Source organism: Panthera leo, chromosome B2 (genome assembly GCF_018350215.1).
Source record: "Panthera leo isolate Ple1 chromosome B2, P.leo_Ple1_pat1.1, whole genome shotgun sequence".
Lineage (NCBI taxonomy): Eukaryota > Metazoa > Chordata > Mammalia > Carnivora > Felidae > Panthera > Panthera leo.
In genome coordinates this window covers 147,827,581-147,848,583 of record NC_056683.1, presented here as the reverse complement: position 1 = coordinate 147,848,583, position 21,003 = coordinate 147,827,581, and the positions used below count along the sequence as shown (strand labels likewise).

At 49.1% G+C, this 21,003-nt stretch overlaps 1 protein-coding gene across 1 annotated transcript in view; it reads left to right on the top strand.

Annotated features, from left to right (window-relative positions):
- The first annotated feature begins 3,498 nt into the window (after nt 1-3,498).
- PDE10A (phosphodiesterase 10A) overlaps nt 3,499-21,003 on the top strand; it is a 339,438-nt gene continuing 321,933 nt past the window's right edge. The window contains exon 1 of the mRNA XM_042940270.1: nt 3,499-3,607. Within this exon, the coding sequence (XP_042796204.1) occupies nt 3,559-3,607 (49 nt within the window). The 5' untranslated portion in view covers nt 3,499-3,558. The remainder of the gene's footprint in view (nt 3,608-21,003) is intronic.

Below are 21,003 nucleotides of genomic sequence, written 5' to 3'. Positions count from 1 at the left end.
CCACCTTCCTCCCACAAGGTCAGGTGCTTCCCCCAACCTCAGCACCCGCGTCCCTGGGCGTCCAGGGGGCCGGGCCTCACCCGGAAGCCCCCTCCCCACCTTGCCCTGCAACACACAAGAGCAGATTCAAACAGTAAAAGAGAAGGAAGGAGCCGGCTGTATAAAGGCATCATGCTGTGAATTTCACACACCAAATCAGTTGCAAGTAACCTGTGAATTCCACAGCTGTGCAAACTTACAACCCGGGCCTCAAAGGTCAGAGGGACTCCCCGACTCGACTGGTGGTTGGTGTCGGTCCGGGCGGGGACAGGCAGGACCTTCACCTGGGCTTCCTGAGTCTGGATGAGAGAATGACTCAGTGGTCTTTCTGTGAGACTTCCGTTCTCATTGTTTGTTCTCGGCGTGTGTCGGCTGCTGTGCGGCCCAGGCTCTAAGGGGGAGGACGTCCGCGGTAAATGAGCCTGCATTTAATGTCACAGTCAATCCCAGTCGCTTTGCACAGAAGAAAGGGAAACCTACCTGCTCTGGTGGAATAGAATAAGGCCCCGGGAGAGAGCAATTTGCAGCAGTAACTGCGAAGCCACAGGAGAAGCCCTTAGGTGCCTGGGCTGAGCTCCAAACCTTCCCGAACACCGAACACCGTGCACGGCAGCCGGCAGCCTGGAGGAAGGAGGCTCCCCAGCGCCTTAGAGGATTTCCTCATCCCCACGTCCTGTCAGGCAGGTTTATACTGCGTCTTGCGTCCTGGGCCTTCATGCATCTGGCTGGCCTTCTAGGCCACCTAACCTCTCCCACGCTGAAAGAGGCTCGGCGTGTGCTATGTGTGTGAGCGTCGTCTCCACCTCCCCTCGCTCCCCTGCTTCTCCCTTCCGTACTCACGGAATCTGTTCCTTTCCTGCAGGCTCCTTCTCCTTCAGGGAAACTTGCCCTTTTCGGTGGCCCCGAAACACAACATTCCTGGAATCCGCTGAATGGTTGATTTGGGGGGAGAAAATGTCTCGATGCAACATTGGCTCAAATTTAGGCGATGCTCCTCAGACGCTCCTGGCACTCCCGTTGTCCGATGTTGTGTATGGCTCCAGGGTGAATGTTTTTGATCTTATTTAAAAAAGTTTACATCGTGATTTTCATCCTGATAAAAATCGGGTCGCTTGTCTCAAAAACTTTTATAATTTGTATGTCCCTAAACCTCACCAGTTTGGGGTGTGAATAGGGCACAGTACATGAACCCCACGTGAGGGTCAGTGGCCCCCAGCCCCCACCGAGGGCTCACCGAGGGGCCGCCTGGCTCCAGTTCTGGCTCAGCATCCTGTCCTGGCTGCCAGCCCCGTCCACCAGGAGCCCAGCGCTCTCCTGCGGCCGTCCTGCTTGGGGGCTCCCTTCCGGGGTCTGTCTGTCCCTCACAGCCGTGCAGCATTCTGGAGGTCCCCTCCCGGGACCTTCTTCTCGACAAGTTGCTGCCTGGGGGAGTCAACCTGAGCCCAGAGCGACACCTCTTGTGCTCACACACACACACACACACACACACACCCCTTGTGTGTCCCTGCGGTGAGATCGGTTCATACACCCATCACTTTTATGTCGAACAGTAACTGCCCCCAATCTTACATGCTGGGCGGCCTCCAGTCTCACAGCAGACTCCCACTTCATTGGCGGGCCAATTCATGGATTTCTCTCCAGGGCTGCAAAGGTCCCCTTGGCCATTTGATTCCTCTTTCCCCTAGTCTGACAACAGGCCCCTAAACGCCTGAAATCCGATACCTGGACACATTCCGGCTGCGGCTTCGTGGGTGAAAGTAGGGCTGTATCCCCCCCCCCCCCCACCGCCCCCACCTGCCTGGGATTTCATGGTGAGCGACACCTCCCACCGACCTTTAATTTATCTTATCTGCACTTGTCACGGTTGAATTTGACCACGATCTATTCTTATTTTAGGAAGAAAGTCTGGCCCTGGTGGTCTAGACCCAGATACTGTCAGAGCATATGGCAGTCTGAAGGACGCACGGGAGATCTGACACGCAGGACGGGGGAGCTGGGGGCTCAGGAGAGGCCAGCCTGGGCCTGCCCGCGCCCCCAGGGCTCCCCCCACCTCCAGCAGCCCGGGCCTCCTGGTTTCTGGGTTTCCATCCCACAAGCTCCGGGCAGACGGGGTGGCCTGAATAGGAAACAGCCCTGTCTGACCACTTGGATCCTCCTTGACTCCGTGAGGCAGGCGAGGGAGGCGGGTGGTCCCATGCTGGGTGGGGAGGGCGGAAACTGAGACTGAGACACAGGACATCCGACCGCGGTCTTTGCTCCGTTTCGTGTTTTCATTTCCACGCAAGCGTCATGACTGAATGTCGTGCTGATGATGGTTTCAGAGGTGTCTACACCGGCCAGAAGCTGTCCACGTGCTGTGGTTCTGGTTCTGTGTCAGTTATACCATCGTAAAGCTGGTTTTCATGGTCTTATGGGACGTCGCAATGCAAAATGTTTATTACGTCTCCAAAGTCTTCGTCCCGCCAGTAAAGCATTCTGACATCTGTACGTGGGACTTAGCAGTGACTTACCGTTGACTGTCCTATGATTGTTCACTTCCGACCTCTGCGTCCTCGTCTGGCTCCTGCTAGTTGTGCGTGAAAGGTAAGGACAGTGACAGAGGCTCACAGACACGAGCCACAGCTACAGCCCCACAAATACACATGTTGGGGAGGGTCCTTCCCGCGCCTCTCTCGGCACTGCTGTTGGGGGCCCCGGGATGATGGGATGGAACATTTAGAAGCTCCAGTGTTTGCCAAAGTTCTGGTGGTGTTTGCTTCGATGATCTCGTCTCCAGGCCTCGCCTCTGTCTCCCCTCTGTCCTCTCCTGACTCCTTGCCTGTGCCCCGGTGCTCCTCCCCCGGCTCTTCTGCCCTCAGTGTTCAGTGGTCCCCAGCTTCATCGTCCTCCTTAATGAGTGCAAGCTTCTATGACCTTCGTGAAAAAGGGCTGGCTAAGCGCCCCCTCTCCCCGTCACACATTTCTGAATTAAACCCATAAAATCTCCGAAGATGCTGTCTCCTGGTCGCTGCTATACAACTTCAGCACGCTGTGGTTTCTCCCTATGGGAGCACGTGCGCTCTTGCTTTACGGCAAATAACTCGGAAGACGCCACGGAGACGAGCATTGCTTGCGTGAACTCGCATCGTGGATGGCCCGGGCTCCAGGTCTGCCAGGAAGGTGCGGTTTCCCAGAATCTGCTGCCAGGGGCACTGCTGAGTTGCTCCTTCCTGGTTTTACCGTGAGGCCGGTCCCCTGGGGGTACGGATCCAGGAAAGTGTTTCTCAGACCCTGTTAGCCAGGACGGCACTCACTTAAGGCCTGGCCACACCACGCCCATCTCCCAGACGGACGGTCCGCGACTGGTGATTTCCAGGAGGAGCCCCGCTCCTGATGAAAACGGTCCGTGTCAGGGGCAGTCGACATTAATATCGTGTCCCGTTGTCCCTTCCAGCCAGCTGTCTTCCCTTCGCACTGAGGAGTGGGAGCAAAGGACCGACTTTGCCGGCTCTGAGGAGCAGAGTGGACACCTGGGCGCAGATGGGCGATGACCCAGCGGAAGGCAGCTTGGAGCCCTGCAAGGCAACAGGTACAGAGAGCCCCCGGGACCCTTCTTGCCCTTCGCCTTGGTGTTCTCTCCGAGGAGAGACCCTGAGTGGGGGTCTCATGGGCGGAGAACCCGAGAAAGCTGTCCATGATTGGGAAAGATATGGGACTTCTCGATGTTCAGGACGAGCAGGCTGACGAGAGATTTCCAAAACACCTGGGTGGCTTTTTCCTCTTTTACAACTGTTCTTGCATTTTTGAGGATTTCCTTGCCCGCTAAACTTTGCTTTTTATCTCTCTTATATTTTGAAGTTAAGTCAGGCACCTTCTTGATTAATCCCACTGCCGAACTAGTCCTTTAATATTGCAACGAAGAGTGACATTCTCAATCACTATCAAACAAGGGTATTTTCAGCACAAAAACCATTTACGTTACTTTCATCTGATGGCTTTTATGGTGAAACGAAATACCCGACAACAGAGTTCTTAATTGACCGGAAATGTTTCATGAAACGGGACTATTAGAACCTCGGAGGCAAAGCTCCTAAAATACAAAACAAATGTGCCTTTCTCCGGCTCTGATGTAGAGAAGGTGGTGACCATTCTGAAAAGCGATCCGTTTGTATGTTTAGGCATGTTTATAAGAGGGCACGCTTATAAGTTCTTGGCTGTCTTCTTTTGTATATTTATAAAAACCAGAAGAGCTTTGCATAGGGCCAGCAGAGAACTCCATTTAGCTCTGAGTGTGGCTCCAGGGGCAATGTCCATTCATTCTTGTGGAAATATTCTGTAGCCCCCTCCGGGTGCAAGTTTGATCCTTGGCCCTGGGAATCCAGTTAGGACCAGATGTGGGCCCTGTGTCCACGGGCTCACATTCTAGTTGGAGGACAGAAGGTAAGTCAGCAAATGTTGTGGTTTCCGGGAGTGAAGAGAGTGAAGCAGGGTGAGGAAAGAGTGTGGGACTCAAGGCCCAGCTGGATCTGGAACAGTTGTGACGACCTCTGCTCTCCCAGGAGGACCTGGAGGAAGAGCGTTCCGGGCCGGCTGGTGAGTGTGGAGGCAGGTATGAGTCGGTGAGTTCAAGGCAGAACAGCACGGGGGAGGGGAGGGCATAGGTTCAGAAAAGAGCGAGATCGGAGCGTCCCTGGAGGCCCCTGGTTGTGGTCTCCACGTGTTGGGAAAGCATGAGAAAGTTTGAAGCAGAAGAGCGACGTGATTCGGTTTGAAATTTGGAAGATGGCTTGGTCTTACCTGAAGGGTGCTCAGGACAGCGGGCGGGAAAGCAGAGATGGAAGACAGAGAAATGGCACGGCCTTGGCTTGGGCAGGGTGACCATGTGAGAACGGGGATTTTGAAGACACCCTTGACTTGACGAGCCTAGCTGGTAGATCGGAGGGAGGTACGAGGAGAGAGAGAGAAGGGATATTCCTGGTGAACTGTTGTCTTTTGCCTTGGTTTTCTGCCCTGGGTCCCTTCGTCCTGATGGGCGGGGCAGGGCAGATACAGGGCAGGGGAGAAACGGGGCTCTGTTTTGGACGTGCTGGGAGGGAGGAGCCTTTCCGACGTCCCCAAGCTGCCGAGCGGACAGTGGAAGGTGAGGTTAGGGAGCACTGCCAGTGAACCCCTGAGAAATGGGCCGAGAGCAGGAGGGAGACGGGGGGTAAGGTGGCCCCCAAACCGAGAGGTGGAAGCATTTCGAGGCGAAAGCAAACGACTGGCAGATGCACAGGAGAACTGGTAGCAGGACTTGGGGGTGTGGATCCCACATAGACCGGTGACCTTGACAAGACCTTCAGTGCAGGGAGAGCCTGAGAGGCCCCAGGGCAGAAGGGGAGGAGGAGGGGAGGCAGGAAACGTCCAGGAGCTTCATTTTAAAGAACAAAGGGGGCGCCTGGGGGCTCAGGATCCTTTTGATTTAGGCTCAGGTCATGATCTCACGGTTCCTGGGTTCAAGCCCCTAGACGGGCTCTGTGCTGACAGTATGGAGAACGCTTGGGATTCTCTCTCTCTCTCTCTCTTAAAATAAATAAATAAACATTAAAAAGTAAAATAAAGAACCAAGAAGTGGGTGATAGCCGACAGGGGAGGGGGACGTCCAGTGGTTTGGTGTTTGTGTTTTAATATGGGGCGGGGGCAGACAGGCCGAACCTCACCAGCAGCAAATGTCTTACAACCAGGGGGAGATTTTCTCCTCCCTGCGGGAGGATTAAGAACAAAATCGGCATGTTTCCGTTCAGCCTTGATCAGAGGCAAAGGCTGCCCATCCCTCCCGGAGCAGGTGCCTTAAAGGGAGAAAGACCCCGGGAAGCTACCGGTGTGAGCAGCACGCACACCCACAAAATTCAGTTCCGGTGTCAAATTAGTTCTTACACCCTGACATTGCTGGGTAGCCATTTGCCCCGTGTGACTGTTGTTACTTAAGTTCATTAAAATTCAGTGAAATTAAAACATGTTCTGTCTCACTCGCACCGCCACATCTCAGGGGCTCAGTAGTCGCGTGCGGTGAGTGGCTAGTTGTGGGAGAGCAGAGAAGCGGATGATTTGCACTGTCACCTTCTGTGGGGTGGCACTCCTCTGCATCCGGAGGGAAAGGGTATTTTTTAAAGTAAGTTTATTGGTTTATTTTGAGACAGAGCATGCAAGCAGGGGAGGGGCAGAGAAAGAGAGAGAGAGAGAGAGAGAGAGAGAGAATCCCAAGCAGGCACCGCACCGTCAGCCCAGAGCCTGACACGGGCTTGATCCCACGAACTTGACATCATGACCTGAGCCGAAATCGAGAGTCAGATGGTTACCTGCCAGAGCCATCCAGGCGCCCTGAAAGACTTAACTAAATTCTAAATCACTTGCTCTGATAGGGATAGCCTTGGGGTTAAGTGTAAGACGAATGTTTCATTCTATAAAAACACTTTTGAAAAATCCACATTTCCTTGAATGAAACCGTGTAAAACTGTTATTCACAAGTCTTTTTCTCCTTAAAGTCTAGATGGCAAATGAAGATGGGAGTTTAATGTCTCCTAATACTTGTTCCTAAAGGATCCTTTCGTTAGGTAATGAGAACTAATTAGCCTCCAAGGTTTCCCTTTTCCTCTTGGCTGCCAGGAATCTCCTAGCAAGATGTATTGATTTAATTATACTTGGACATTATAATGAGGAGCAATGTTAATACTAAGGCCAAAGTGAATCATTAGGGATCGAGGCAGGATAGAAACGGGAAGGGACGGTGACTTTGACTCTGGTCCAATCCCTACATTTAGTGGTAGATCAATCATTCTGCGTAACATCAGGCTTCTACCTTAAGTACTTATTAGAATGCTAATTTATTGACTTGTGATGGCAAGAAGTTCCGTCTAGTAATGCTCCTGCCCAGGACCCATGGAAAACTCTTTCCTGCTATCGAGACATCTGAGATGCCAACACAGTCATCAGACGTTTGCTTAGGGAACACACAATTAAGGCAAAGGGGAAGAACCGTCTTGAAGGGTGTTTCGTCCGGACCACAGCTCACATCCTTGAGATACCCTTGCTGCCCGGTTGAGGATGTGTTTCTGGTGATAGAACTGCTTTTGCTTCTCAGACTTCATCTTTTCCCCTCGCTGCAGAGCCACACATCCCTAAAACGTGCTTTTCTGAAACCACGGCACCTTGTCGGCCCTGCCTCCGAATTTTCCTGGGATGTGTTTCCATCACTGATGTTATTAGAGTTCTGTTATTAGAGTTCAGGAGGCTGGCCTCCCCCTCGGGGACAAACATTTCCTTTTACCTCCAAGTTCTTGGAAAGGCGAGGCTCTGTCCTCTCTTCCTCCTCTCTTGTCACACCTGTGTTATCCTAAGCAATCTCAGTCTGAACCCAAGGAAGTACAATTTGCAATGTTTAAATGAAGCCGTCCTCCTTTAGCAAATGATTGCTTTAGTTATTCTATTAATAGTGCACAGGCATTGGCCACGTTTTTGAAGTTATGGAATCCTTTTTAAAAAATAGACTTCATATCTTACCTTTCATCAAAATTACCTGTTTCCTAAATGGTAATAACCTCTATACTTCGGAAGGATTACAACCAGAAGCTGTATATGACTACTTTTGTAGCTAAAGGCCCAGTGACTGTTATATTTGGCATAGCACAATTATGTTCCATCCCATTGTTTGAACAGTCCCCCAAATTCACAGAAATGTCTTACCACCCCAAGGAGTCTTTTCTGAGGACCTGGGCTGCATTTGGGTCATGCTAAGGTGCTATGGGGAAACTTAACGAAGCCTAAAACAACATCCCTCGTGTAAAAGGGTTTGTCTCCGAGACCTTCAAGAGACTCCCCGAATCCTGTCCCAATAGCACCGTCTTGGGGGCCAGGGGTGGGTGCCTGGGACCTGGTGGGTGGCCGGTGGCTCAGGCACCCTCATGTGGTGAGAGAACCGTGCTGTGAAACGGGTAGTGCTGGGCGCTGGGGTTGCAGCGGAGAGAACCACCTTGAGATGGAGGTTTGCCTTTTGAGACCTGGCACCGAGGGCAGTGGGGTCTGCAGAGAAAAGGGGATGCCCTTTAAAAGGAGAGGATTTAGGGGCACCTGGATGGTTCAGCCATTAAGTGTCCGACTTCAGTTCAGGTCATGATCTCGCGGTTCATGAGTTCGAGCCCTCCATTGGGCTCGCGGTTTGTGAGTCGAGCCCCGCATCGGGCTCTGTGCTGACAGCTCGGAGCCCGGAGCCTGCTTCGGATTCTCTGTGTCCGTCTCCCTCTCCCCTTCCCCTGCTCATGCTCTGTCTCTCAAAACAAATAAACATTTAAAATATTAAAAAAAAAAAAAAAAAAGGAGAGGATTTCGAGGGCAGAGACAGAATCGGGTTGACCCGGAGACCGAGGGAACCGCGGATGCTCACGGCAGTTGTGTAGGTGGCTATCGACCTCCAGTGACAGGTGATGGGGCTCATTTGTCGTATTTCTCTTCAGGGTGTCGCTTTGTCTTCCTTGACCTAAAGCGTGGGATGATCAAGCCCAGAGCCGGAAAGATGTTTTCGTTCATCTGCTTGGTGTTGCATCTCTTTGTATGTGTATTTGATCTCTGGCTCTTTTCAGAGAGACAGAAAACGAAGGGCATTTCCTGTTCTGTGACACCCACTCACAAAACCTAATCAGCAGGGTTTTTGCTGTGGATCACAGCACATTGACGGATGTCCCCTCTTCAACGGTCGGCACGTTGGCGGATTTACAGGTGTGACGGTCGGGACACAAATGCCTCTCGGGGGTTTTAGTTGTGACAAATAGGGTACTTCGTGTAAACTCTGTGTGAACTCTTCTTGGAAGGGACCTCGTTCAAAGAAAGCCGCGGTGGCAGGGACGCGCCCGTCCTACTGTTTTTGCCTCCAGCTTTCCTTGAAGTTATCCTTGCCACACGCTCCCTGTTTGGACCTGATGTTGGTGATGTGGGCTGGTTTACAATTGAAGCGGGTGCCCCGGCCCCCCCTTTCTTTCCTGGTCCCCACGCTGCTCCCCCTTTCTTTCGCGGGGAGGGGGGTGCAAAGCAGGTCCCTCCAAAGCCGTTGCCGTTGCGCGAGTCTGCTCGTTTGGCAGTGGGCGTCCCAGGACCGCAGCCAACAACACCCACGGCGTTTGCTGGCCCGGAGCCCGCAGACTTGAACCCGTTCCCAAACATATACGGAATTTCTCTGTTAGGGACAACATAGGGTGCTGTGTGACGCTGCCGATGCTGCGTTTACTCCCTCCTTGGTGCACGTGTGCGAATATGTTTGGGTTTATGAGAGAAAGTGCCAGAAGCTGCGTTTTCCATGACTTGGCTACTCCTGCAGCAGGTGGTTCCGTCCATTCTGGACGATCTAACTTTGTGGCTTGGGAAATCACATCCTCATGACGGTGGGTCCAGCCAGCAGCCGTCCATCTTCGAGAACCCCGCGGGATTTGAACACAAGGAGAGACGGGCTGGATGGGCCCCAGTGGGCTTCTCAGCCCCCGCGCCATCCCACGGCCATCAGCGAGGGTCGGGGAGGGGGCACCAGAGGGAGTGAGAGGCAGCGGCGGGAAGGAGTGACGGTCGGGAGGTACAGAAGAGGCGGGACGGAGAAAGGGAGACGGGAGACCCCGTTTTGTTGCTTTTGGCCCAAGCCCAGGATTTACACAGCAAAGAGCGAGGTCCAGTGTGATCTTTGGAGTCAGAGGGAACTGGACAGTTTCTGAGCGTTCGAGCGGGTAATATTTCATATCTGTGTTCCCCAAAGAGATCAGATCAGCATGCGTGTAGATTTAACGTCTTGTCTGCAACAACTCTTGAACTCGCTTTTGAAAGCTTTGAGCTGATGTACGATCTCTACTATGCATTGTCTTTCTTTGGAACTCATGAAGGGGAAACAGTGAATGAACAGCAAGCAAGTGGCCAAGGGCCACCTAGGCATGTGTCACCTTTGTGTTCTTATGGCTTCACCCACACGACCTTCTAATGGCTCTCAGACCTGGTGCCATGACATGCATGATTTTGTCCCTCACTACGCCTGCATGAGGCTAAGGCAACAACAACATCAGCCCAATATTGCAGCTGCAGAAGCCCCACGATGGTCCCTCTAAAGGAAGGAACACGGCCCTGTTGTCCTGGACCCCACGTCGGATGTAAGGCAGTGTGACGGCAGAGTTAAAGTTACACTCTTCCGCTCGGGGGTGGTGACAGTTTTGTCTGTCTGAATAACCAGAAATCATTATTTGCAAGCTTGCAAACAACCCAAGAACCTGGCCTTTGCAACACAACACAACCTTCCTTCTCCAAAGTGAGTTTGTTTTTTATGAGTCTGTGAAACAGGTGCATTTTACTCGAAAAAGACTGCAGCTGATCCGTCCGAAGCATTTCAGGCTGCGCGGGCACGTTGAAGACCAGTGGGCTTCCAGACGTTTCTTTGGAATAAAAAAACAAGGGGCGCCAGGGTGATGCAGTCGGTTAAGCACCTACTTCTGCTCAGGTCATGATCTCATGGTTCGTGGGTTCGAGCCCCGCGTCGGACTCTTGTGCTCACAGCTCGGAGCCTGGAGCCTGCTTCGGATTCAGTGTCTCCCTCTCTCTCTGCTCCTCCCCTGCTCGTGTGCGCTCTCTCTCTCTCTGTGTCTCAAAAATGCAATAAACATTAAAAAATTTTTTTTTTACTTAATAAAGATTCTGGCAGTGGGTGATCACCGACCTGTTTTCAGCAGTTGACCTTTCCCAGGGCGAGTCGCGCGGTCCTGGGAGTTAGATCCTTCGGAGGGAGATCAGAGGCCTTATGCTCACCTGATTGTGGTGCAGATGAGACAACGAGAGGGAGCATCGCGGGACCTGGCCCCGGACCGGCCGAGCTCCCTCACAGGACTTGGGAACCGCAGCCGTCTCCGGGGGGAACGGCTGGCTGCCAGCTCCGGTCCCCGGTGCGTGACGGACGGCCGCCTTGGTCTTGTTCTACTTCTGTTCCTTTGAATTTTGTGACGCTTGTCAGCTTAGCACATTCGGGAGCGGGCCGCACGCTGTCGCTCTCCCCCGACGAATGAGTGGATCTTCACCGTCCGTGTCTTGACAAGCAGATTTCTGAAACGTTACAGGAAATCTCCTTCTTCTTTGCCGGGCTTGTGTGTGCGCGTAGCCCCTAGAAGGGCAGCGCTGTCCCACTTACGGGTGTGCTGGCTGGTCGGCCAGGTTTGCAGGGATGCGGCCAGCCCACGTGCCGGAGATTAGAATCCGTCCCCTCGGGTCCGCGGTGAGGTCCTTACTCAGGCGAAAAGCCCATTGACGTCAGCAAGCCGGGAACGCGGCCTGGCTTCATTGTAAGTTAAAAGTGGTCACCGTCAGGAGGAAGTGGAGAAAGGGCAGGGAGTTTTTAGGAAGCTACGTTTTAAAAATGTACCTGCTTTCTACTTTCATGGCTTTCTTTGGCACTTACTTGCACACGGAGTTGATCCGCAGGCTGACTGTGCCGCGGGGCATGTTCTGAATTCACCGGAACCTGACCCTGACCCTGACCCTGAGGTAGCCCCACCCACCAGGGGCCCCGACAGTGTTTGCCCCTTGACGGAAAGTAGGAAAATACGCTAACACAGCTGATCTGGCACCGTCCTCCTCCCCGCCCACCCCCTTGCACCTGACCTGCGGGACCCAGGGCCGGGCTGCCCGCGGGTTCCCCGCACGGCATCTTCTTGCCAGCGTGGGAGGACCCGCTGCCTGCAGAATTTCTCTCCTGGCGTTTCTCTGGCAGTCATTCTTCCAGATTCATCTCAAGTCCGTGAAGTCTCCCCAGAGCCCGCTGCACAGGCACACACACGCAGGACGAGTAGACCATCCCCCCCTCCTGACACCAAGGTAGTTGCTCTCACATGTCTTGGTATTCTGCAGCTATTTATGTCTCCCGCTCTCCAGACTCTGACTTTCCTGCTGGTAGAAACCCGTCTATTGACGCCTGTCTCCCCGCTACCAGGCACGGTGTCAGAACGTGTGAGAAATTCAACACAACAGTTTTGGTAAGAATCAAAGAAAACCGCCTATCCAAGCCTAATTGGAACAGAACTGCCCAGTGGCCAGCAGAGTGCGAGGTTTAGTATTTAAATGAGTCTGAGAACGTGGGAAGAGCTGTGAGAGCGACTCAGGTCGCGGGCTGTTCGGTTCCGCCCGCGATCAGAGGACGACGGGGACACCCCTGCAGAAGGCACGGAACCGGCCGTGACTGAGGTGGACGGTCTATGTCGGTGGCGCCCCCACAGGTGGCTGTTCTGCAAGCTTCCCTGTAGTCCTAGGCGTGCACTCCCAGGCTTCTGAAGTCAGGACCTTGCTGAACAAAATACCGCTCCTTCTGTCTGCCTGGAACAGAGGGGTGCCTCATAACGATCTGTTTATTCCAATAGGCAGGGCATTCGACTGGGTCCCTCCAACCTACGGGCACAAAAGGGTTCAGCACTACCAACGGGACCTCTGTCCCTGTCCTCCTGGCTATAATATTGACAGGTGCAAGTGTCACCCCAAATAAGTCGAATACCCTACAGTCTCCCAACCACCTTGCATCAACGAATGCTTCATACGTGTCACTTTCACTCCCTGGTATCTACCTGTCCGGTCGTCAGCATGATGATCTCATTCTCTAGCTGAGAGAAAGACTGCTTTAAATACGAACCAGTTACTTTTCCTCAGAGGTCCTTCTAGGGGTACAAGGACACTGGTAAGTTGCATGATTTAGATGTTATTTTGAAGTCGAAGATAAGCTGATGATAAAATACTTCCTGTGATGGTAGACTTGCTAAATCTACTTGGAAGAATCGTACTTGCGATTTCATTCCAAGTACAATTGGAGGCCAAGGATGATCCTTATAAAACTAGGCATAAATAAAACTGCAGAGGATATACCACGTACTCTGCAGCAAAAGATCATTTAAATTTAAATCTAATCCTTTCCAATGCCCCATCTATATAATATATTGGGTGATAAGTGGCATTTTAATTTCTTGCCCCCAGATTTTCTTTTTTTTTCTTTTTTCTTTTCTTAGAGAGAAAGAGAGATCATGAGTGGGATGAGGAGGGGCAGAGAGAGAGAGAGAGAGAGAGAGAGAGAGAGAGAGAGGATCCTAAGCAGGCTCCACACTCCGTGCAGAGCCTGATGCAGGACTTCATCCCCCAATCCTGGGTTCACGACCTGAGTCAAAATCAAGACTTGGACACTCAACTGACTGAGCCACCCAGGCCCCAGACCCTAGATTTTCTTATATTCCATATGATGTGACCTCAAAAAGGTACTGTGTGTATACATATGCTGTGTATGTGCTAATGTCAGGAGCCTCTAAGTGAGGTTATATTTTTTTTAAAGCAGCTCTATTTAGGTATAATTCACCCATAGAAACACAGAGCTTCATAGGTTTGGCTGTATTCATGGGTATGTGCAATCCTCACCATGGTGGGTCTTAGAATATTTTTATTACTTCAAAAAGAAATCTCATGCCCTTTAGCTCCATACCACATGCCCTTGCCCCCTCTCTGTCCCACATCCCTAAACAACCAGGAATCTGCTCTATAGATTTTCCCATTCTGGACTTCCATGTGAATGGGACGACATTGTGTGTGTCTTTTCTGTCTGTCATTTTTCACTGAGCACGGGTGTCAGTATTTCATTCCCTTTTATGGATGAATAATTCCCCCATTTTAGGAATATGCCCCATTTTTTCTGTCCATCCATCAACTAAGGGACATTTGGGTTATTTCTATCTTTTGGCTATTGTGAATAACGCTGTTATGAACAGTTGTGTACCAGTATTTGGCTTCACTGATTTCCTATATTCTCTTTCTGTTCTCCATGTTAGTAATCTCCACCCTGATCTTTGTGATTCTCTTCTTCAGGTGCAGTTGACTCTTCTTTTTCTTATGTCTTAAGGTGGAAGCTTAGGTTACTGATTTGAGACCTTCCTGCTTTATTGATCTAGGCTATAAATTTCCCTCCAAGCACCGCATTAGCTGCACCCATAAGTTTTGGTATGTTGTGTCTTTATTTTCATTCATCTGGAAGTATTTTCCAATTTCCTTTTTATTTCTTCTTTGACCCCTTGATTGTTCGGGAGTGTGTTGTTTACTTTTCTCCTATTTGTGGGTTTCCCGAATTTCTCCATGTTCTTGATTTCTGATTTCATTCCACTGTGGCCAGAGAAAATACTTTCCAGCATTTGTATTCTTTTGAACTTATTGAGGTTATTGTATGGCCTAGCAGATGGTCTATCCTGCAGAATGTTTCAAGTGCCCTTGAGGAAGACTGTAGTCTGTTGCCATTAGGTAAAGTGTTCTGTACAAATTGGTTAGATCTAGTTGGTTTATACTGTTATTCTTCTATTTCCTTGTTGATCTTCTTATTGTTCTATGCATTATTTAAATTGGGGTATTGAAGTCTTTAACTATTATTGTTAAATTTTCCCATTTCTGTCTTCAATTCTGTCAGTTTTTGTTTCGTGTATTTTAATGCTCTGTCATTAGGTACATATATCTTTGTAATTGTTACAGCTTTCTGATGGGTTGAACTTTCCATCATTATAAAATGTCCCTCTTTATCTCTAGGAACATTGTTGTTTGTTTGTTTTAAAGTCACTTTGCTATTATTACAGTCCCTTCTGCTTTCCGGTGGTTGCTGTTTGCCTGATGTATGTTTTTCAGTCTTTCACTTTAAAACTATTTGTATCTGAATCTAAAATGTGTCTTCTGTAGACAACAAATCGGTGGGTTATGTTTTGTTTTTCATGCACTCAACCTCTGCCTTTCGATTGGATTGTTTAATCCATTTACATTTAATGTGATTATTAATATAGTTGGATTTATTATAGCTTGCCATTTTCCTTTTTTGTTTTCTATATATCTCATGTCTCTTCTGTTTATCTATCTATATATATAGATATATTTTTAATTTCTCTTTTTCTATACTCTTTGACACTGAATGAATATTTTCTAATGTAGAGCTTTAATCTCACTGATGATGATTTTCACTCTGTTTTTGTCTTTATGATTTCAAACCTGTCGCTCTTTGTACTATATCAGGCTATGTCTCTCATTTGTGATTACAAGTAGTATTCCTTTTATATGGCGTCACTCTAGGTTGCCTGCCTTCACCTTAGGCAGTAGCCATTATTAGGGTTATTTTTTTCAGTTTTCACTTTTCATAACACTGGGAAAGGAACTAGAATTTAAAGCTTAACCTAAGTGTTCCTGCAGAGACAGAGGAGATTGATAACTAGATTCAAGGAGTCCCCTGCTTCTCCTGTGACTGCTCAACCAAAGGTGCCTTGAACAACTAGTGTTATTATTGAATAATCTCATTGGTGTTTAGGAGAGAGATGCACACTGCTTAAAATTCCGTTAGATACTAAGGAAATGGGGGTGGGGGGAATAGTAGGAGGTTGGGAGTTTGAAGAGAAAAGAGGGACTCCCTTCATGACATTAATTTTAAAAAGCCAAGCCTGAGGAATAAAAGAATTCTCTTAGGTGTTATTCTAAAGGGCTGATGGGAACCAGTACTCGCTGCTCTCAGTAGGAGTGGTGACCGAGCAAGGATGTTTTCTTTGTATCTTTTCACCTATAAGCGCAATTCTTTTTTTATTGTGGTAAAATATACATAACATAAAATTTACCAGGTCAACCATCCTGAATGGTATTTCATTGTAAGTATACATCACCATTTATTTATCTATCCATCCATCAGCAGGCCCTTGGATTGCTTCCACCTTGTGGCTGTTGTGCATGAGGCTAAAAGCATGGGTGTCCAAATATCTGTTTGAATCCCCTCGTCCACTTCTTTCAGACACATACACGGAAGTAGAACTGTTTAAAGTCTTGAAAAATTGCTGTGTCATTTTCCATAGCAGTTGGCATCATTCTACATTTCCACCAGCAATGACCAAAGCCTTCAGTCTCTCCGCATCCTTGTCAACCGTTGCCATTTTCTGGGGTTTGTTTTTGCTTTTGTTTTTGTTTTGTTTTGATCATCGTCATCCTAATCAGGGTGAAGTGGCCACTCTATATTTTTGAGTTACATTTTAGTGGTTGCTCTAGGGCATACCACATATATGTTATCAGAAGCAGCTTCAAATTTATCCGAGCTTAATTCCTGCGATATGTAGGACTGTTACTCCTATATAGCTCTGTTCCCTTTCCTCCTTTTTATGGTATGGTTATACATATTACATCTATTGTATTACAAACCCAAACCTACTTCCTTATAATTATTACTTTACCACCTGTCATCATTTCCTTAGCAATTACAACTCTGCCCCCGACTGCGTTTCCTTTCTACTGTTATTGGCAAATACATGATGGTTCTATTCTATTTTTATATGTTACAGGCCCAACAACAGACTATACTTATTTTATAAAACTTTTTATAAAATTATTTCATGCTTTATAGGGGACCTAAGAAAGGAGAAAAACATGCATTTATAGTGTCTCCTATAATTATATAATTCCTTTTACCAGTGCTCTTTGCTCATGTGGATTAGAATTATGATATTCTGCCTAAAGAACATTCTTTAGTATTTCTCATGAAATGGGTCTGGTCGCAACAAATTATCCCAGTTTTTGCCTTAGAAAAAGTTTTTTTTAATTTTTTTTTTTAATGTTTTTATTTATTTTTGAGACAGAGAGAGACAGAGCATGAACGGGGGAGGGGCAGAGAGAGAGGGAGACACAGAATCGGAAGCAGGCTCCAGGCTCTGAACCATCAGCCCAGACCCTGACGCGGGGCTCGAACCCACGGACCGTGAGATTGTGACCTGAGCCGAAGTCGGACACCCAACCGACTGAGCCACCCAGGCGCCCCTCCTTAGAAAAAGTTTTTATTTCCCCTTTATTTTTGAAGTATACCTTTGCTGTGAATTGAATTCTTTGTTGATGGTTTTGTTCTCCTTCAAGCGCTTCGAATATGTTATTCCACCGCCCTCTGGCCTCCATTGCTTCTGCTGAGAAGTCAGCTGTCCCCTTACTGGGGTTCCCTTGGATGTGCGTTGTTTTTCTCTTATCTTCAAGATTTTCTCCTTGTCTTTGACATTTAATGTTTTTACTTGATATGTCTGTCTATAAGTCTCTGAGTTTAGCAGATTTGGAGTTCATTCAGCTTTCTAGGGATGTAGGTAATTGGTTATTGTCCTTCAATAAATTGGGAACGTTTATGAATTTGAATATTTTTTTCTTCTGTCTTCTCTCCTTCTGGTACTTCCTTTATACGTGTGTTGGTGTGCTAAATGATACCCCACTTTTCTTCGAGGCTCTGTTCATTTTCCTTATTCTTTTTTTCTCTCTGTCCTTCCGCTTGCAAAATCTCTATCAGCCTATCCTCAAGTTTGCTAATTCTTTCTCTTGCCAGTTCATATGTTCTGTTCGGCTCCTGACCAAGTTTTTATTGTGCTTTTCAGCTCTCTAGTTTCCACCTGGTTCTTTTCCATAATTTCTCTTTCTTTATTAGTGCTCTAGATGTGATGCAACATCACCACACCTTCCCTTACTTCTTCAATCATGGCATCCTTTAGTTCTGTGAACATATCTATGACTACTCTGAAATATCCTGGTAAATCTGGTAAATCCAGGGCATCTGGGGGGCTCATTCAGTTGTGTCTGACTCTTGGTTTTGGCTCTGGTCATGATCTAATGGTTCATGTGTTCGAGTCCCATATCAGGCTCTGAGCTGCCAGCCCTTGGGATTCTCTGTCTCCTTCGCTCCCCTGCTCAAGTGTTCTCTTTCTCTCAAAATAAATAAATAAATAAATACATATATATATATATATATATGTTTTAATCTGTCATCTGGTTACTCTTACAAGCAGTTTCTGAGGAAAGCTCTCCTTAAAGAGGGGACATTCAAAAGTGAATGCCCGCAGACTATAGGCAAGGGTCCTTGTTTTAGAAGGTTCTGGTAGGCCCTCCCCCCCTCCCTTCCCTCTTGTTCCTTCCCAGGTCCCACCCTTATTGGCTTGATAGCTCTGGGTGCTGGGAGGTCCATTCCTGATTGGCTCGTCTCGGTTGTATGAAGGCTGGTCTATGGCCATATCATTCCTTGTGGGTCATATGTTTCATGGCCTATTTCTTATTTTTAGTTAGATCTTTTGTAAGATTCCTGAGGGGAACCTGAAGGGGAGTAGGTGGGGTCCGTTTCATGCTGGAGAGGAACCTTACCCCTGAGGGGGTCTGCAGTGGTCACACCCTCCCAGCATTGTTCCAAAATGTGTTTTTCTCCACCCAGGGACCTCAGGTCCCAACCTTTCCCCTCTGCCTATTTTATCCTATTTTTCCCTGTCATAGTGGTTGGATTATTTTAGTGTTGTGTCTCTCTCTCAGTCTCTCTCTCACACACACACATACACACACACACACACAGCACAAGCTTCTGATAGTCTCCTTAGAGAGACACAGCTTTGGGTGCACAGTCACCCTGGGGGACAGGGGTGCTGGCGGGGCCCTTTTCCTGCCTTTCTTGTCCACACACAGCTGTTAAACTCCACCAATGCCTTGCTGGCCTATCATTCAGTTGTTTTCAACACTGCCCTGGGGCATAAATTGCCTCACAGACTAATCCAATCAAATTCTGGCTCCTTTAAAGGAAAAGTTTCTGAGGTCATGTTTGATATTCCGACCCTAGGGAGGCTCCTGCCAGCTGTCTGACTTCCTGCTCCTCTCCTGCAAGCTAGCCGGTGGCAGTCTAGGCGGCCTCTGTCTTAAAATCAAGAAGGTCCCCCTGGTTGCCTCTCGCCACAACCTCTACTGCTCTTGAGGGGGCCCCGGGTGTAAATTTTCCGGCCCTGCTGCAAAGGCAGTCAGTGCCTTGGGAGGAGAGAGGAGCTATCTGGGTCAGGCCTGCTTCTCCCCACCCCCCGGGCCAAGTCTCTGAGCCAGGGCTGTGGGGCTGGGAGTGGGACGGCCGTGAACTTCTCTCAGAGCCTCAGAGCAACACCTGTGCTCCAGCAGCCGAGTGCCTGTGAGGAAGGATGCTTGGAAGGCGGGCGGGTCCTCCTTGCTCCCCTCTCCTGGCGTGGAACCACCCCTACCCAGCTAGGGGAGGGCTCTTGGCCTGCTGCGTCAAGGTAAAGGCCGCGTTCCACGGGTGGGGGGGTCTGGCCAGAAGGAGGGAGACCCCCCCTCGGCTGCGCTCAGCCGGGACACAGGCAGCTGGGAGAAGAATGAGAAACTCATATATATTCTATATATTCCCTCCTCCTGGGAAGAAAGCCCTGTGCCCGGGGGCTGGTGGGGGGCGGCGGGGTGATGCCCGAGGTCTGGCTGCAGCCTTCTGGAGTGAAGTCTCCCCGTTGCTGAGCCCGGAGGAGTGGAGAGGCTACCACCTCAGCCCAAGTGCCGCGGACACTGGCCTTCTGAATGAATTTCCATGGATTTTCTCGAACAGATGTTCCTTCATTTGCTGTGTGCCCTTAGGGCCTTCCGCGGAGGCTTTAGATGTCTGGGTTTTTGCAATAGTCTTCCCCAGGTCTCCTGGGAAGGAGGCCACAGAGGTCCTCACGCTGCCATGCAAGACGTCCCTCCTAAAAGACACAGTGTGAGCATCGTGCACGTGGTTTTTCGTAGAGGCAGGACCCTCGTCTCCGTCTCGTTGTGCACCTCAGGGGAAAATGACAGGAAGAAACAGCATTCCTCATCGACTTCATTTTCACAGAAGAGATTTGTTCCTGGGGGGGAAAATCCCATCATTGATCGTATTGAAGGCTGGGCCAAAGGCAGGGGGAGGCCGCCAGCTTGAACAGCATTGGTTACAATTGTGCTTTTAGGGAGTCGGCGTTCTCGGTGGGCAGGCTTTGTTCGGTTCGGGAGCTTGATTTTGTTGTGATTTTGCGTCTTCTCTTTACCGTCCACATTCCCTCCTCACCCATCCTCTGTCCCAGATAGTTTAGCAGCAAACAAAACAAAACCATACCGGGTGAATTTCGGACTCAGAGAAGCGTATAGCGGGACAGGAGCTTCGCGCACACGGCACTCCCCTTTCTTGTAAATGGAGCCAGGTGGCCCTCGTGGCCACTCAGTCACCACGTGGTGTGGCTCTCCTGCCCCTGTGTCTCTCTCTCCACCTGCCATGGCTATAGGACACTGGATGCGGGGTCGGGGAGCAGTGGACTCGAACCTGTAGAGCCGCGTGATTCAACAGTGCCATTTCTGGATCCGACTTCCCTCCGTCGGTGGCAAAGTACTCCTGGCCCCTTCACACTGCCTGTCCCTCCCCCCTGCTCCGTTTCCCAGCACGCTTTCCGGAGTGGACCCTCACCGCCCTGGCCCACGTTGCCTGTGGTACTCCAGTCAGTCATGGTGCATAGGGCTCGGAAATTGGTTAACGATAAGGTTGAGGATAACGTTTAAAAAAATAAAAGGATTCTCTACGTCTCTGATTTTGGAAGTTTGTCTCTGTATTTAATTCACTTATAGTGAGCTATACCTGTGCACTGTGCCCCAAAGGCAGGAAGCCTATTATATAATGAGTCACCTTTCTTTCCGGTTTATATTACATTATAGTGTCTTGAATTATGTATTATCCAACATTATTGCCGTGTGGTTTTATGAGATGTTTCAACTTGTATCCATTAAAACTAAAATATTTACTTCAAACTAGATTTATCAAATTCAGAATACATTGTAGAAAAATCATATAATAAATTGATTTCCGGAGCGCCTAGGTGGCTCGGTCAGTTAAGCACTTGACTCTTGATTGAAGCTCGGGTCATGATCTCATGGTTTGTGGGTTTGAGCCCCACATGAGGCTCCATGCCTACAGTGTGGAGCCTGCTTGGGACTCTCTCTCTCTGCCCCTCTCCTGCTCTCTTTCTCTCAAATACATAAACTTAAAAAAATTATATATATATGTATATTTTTATATATGCCTATATATGTCCATATATGTTTTTATATATGTACATATATATGTATATATATACATACATATATATGTATATATATATATATATATATATATAT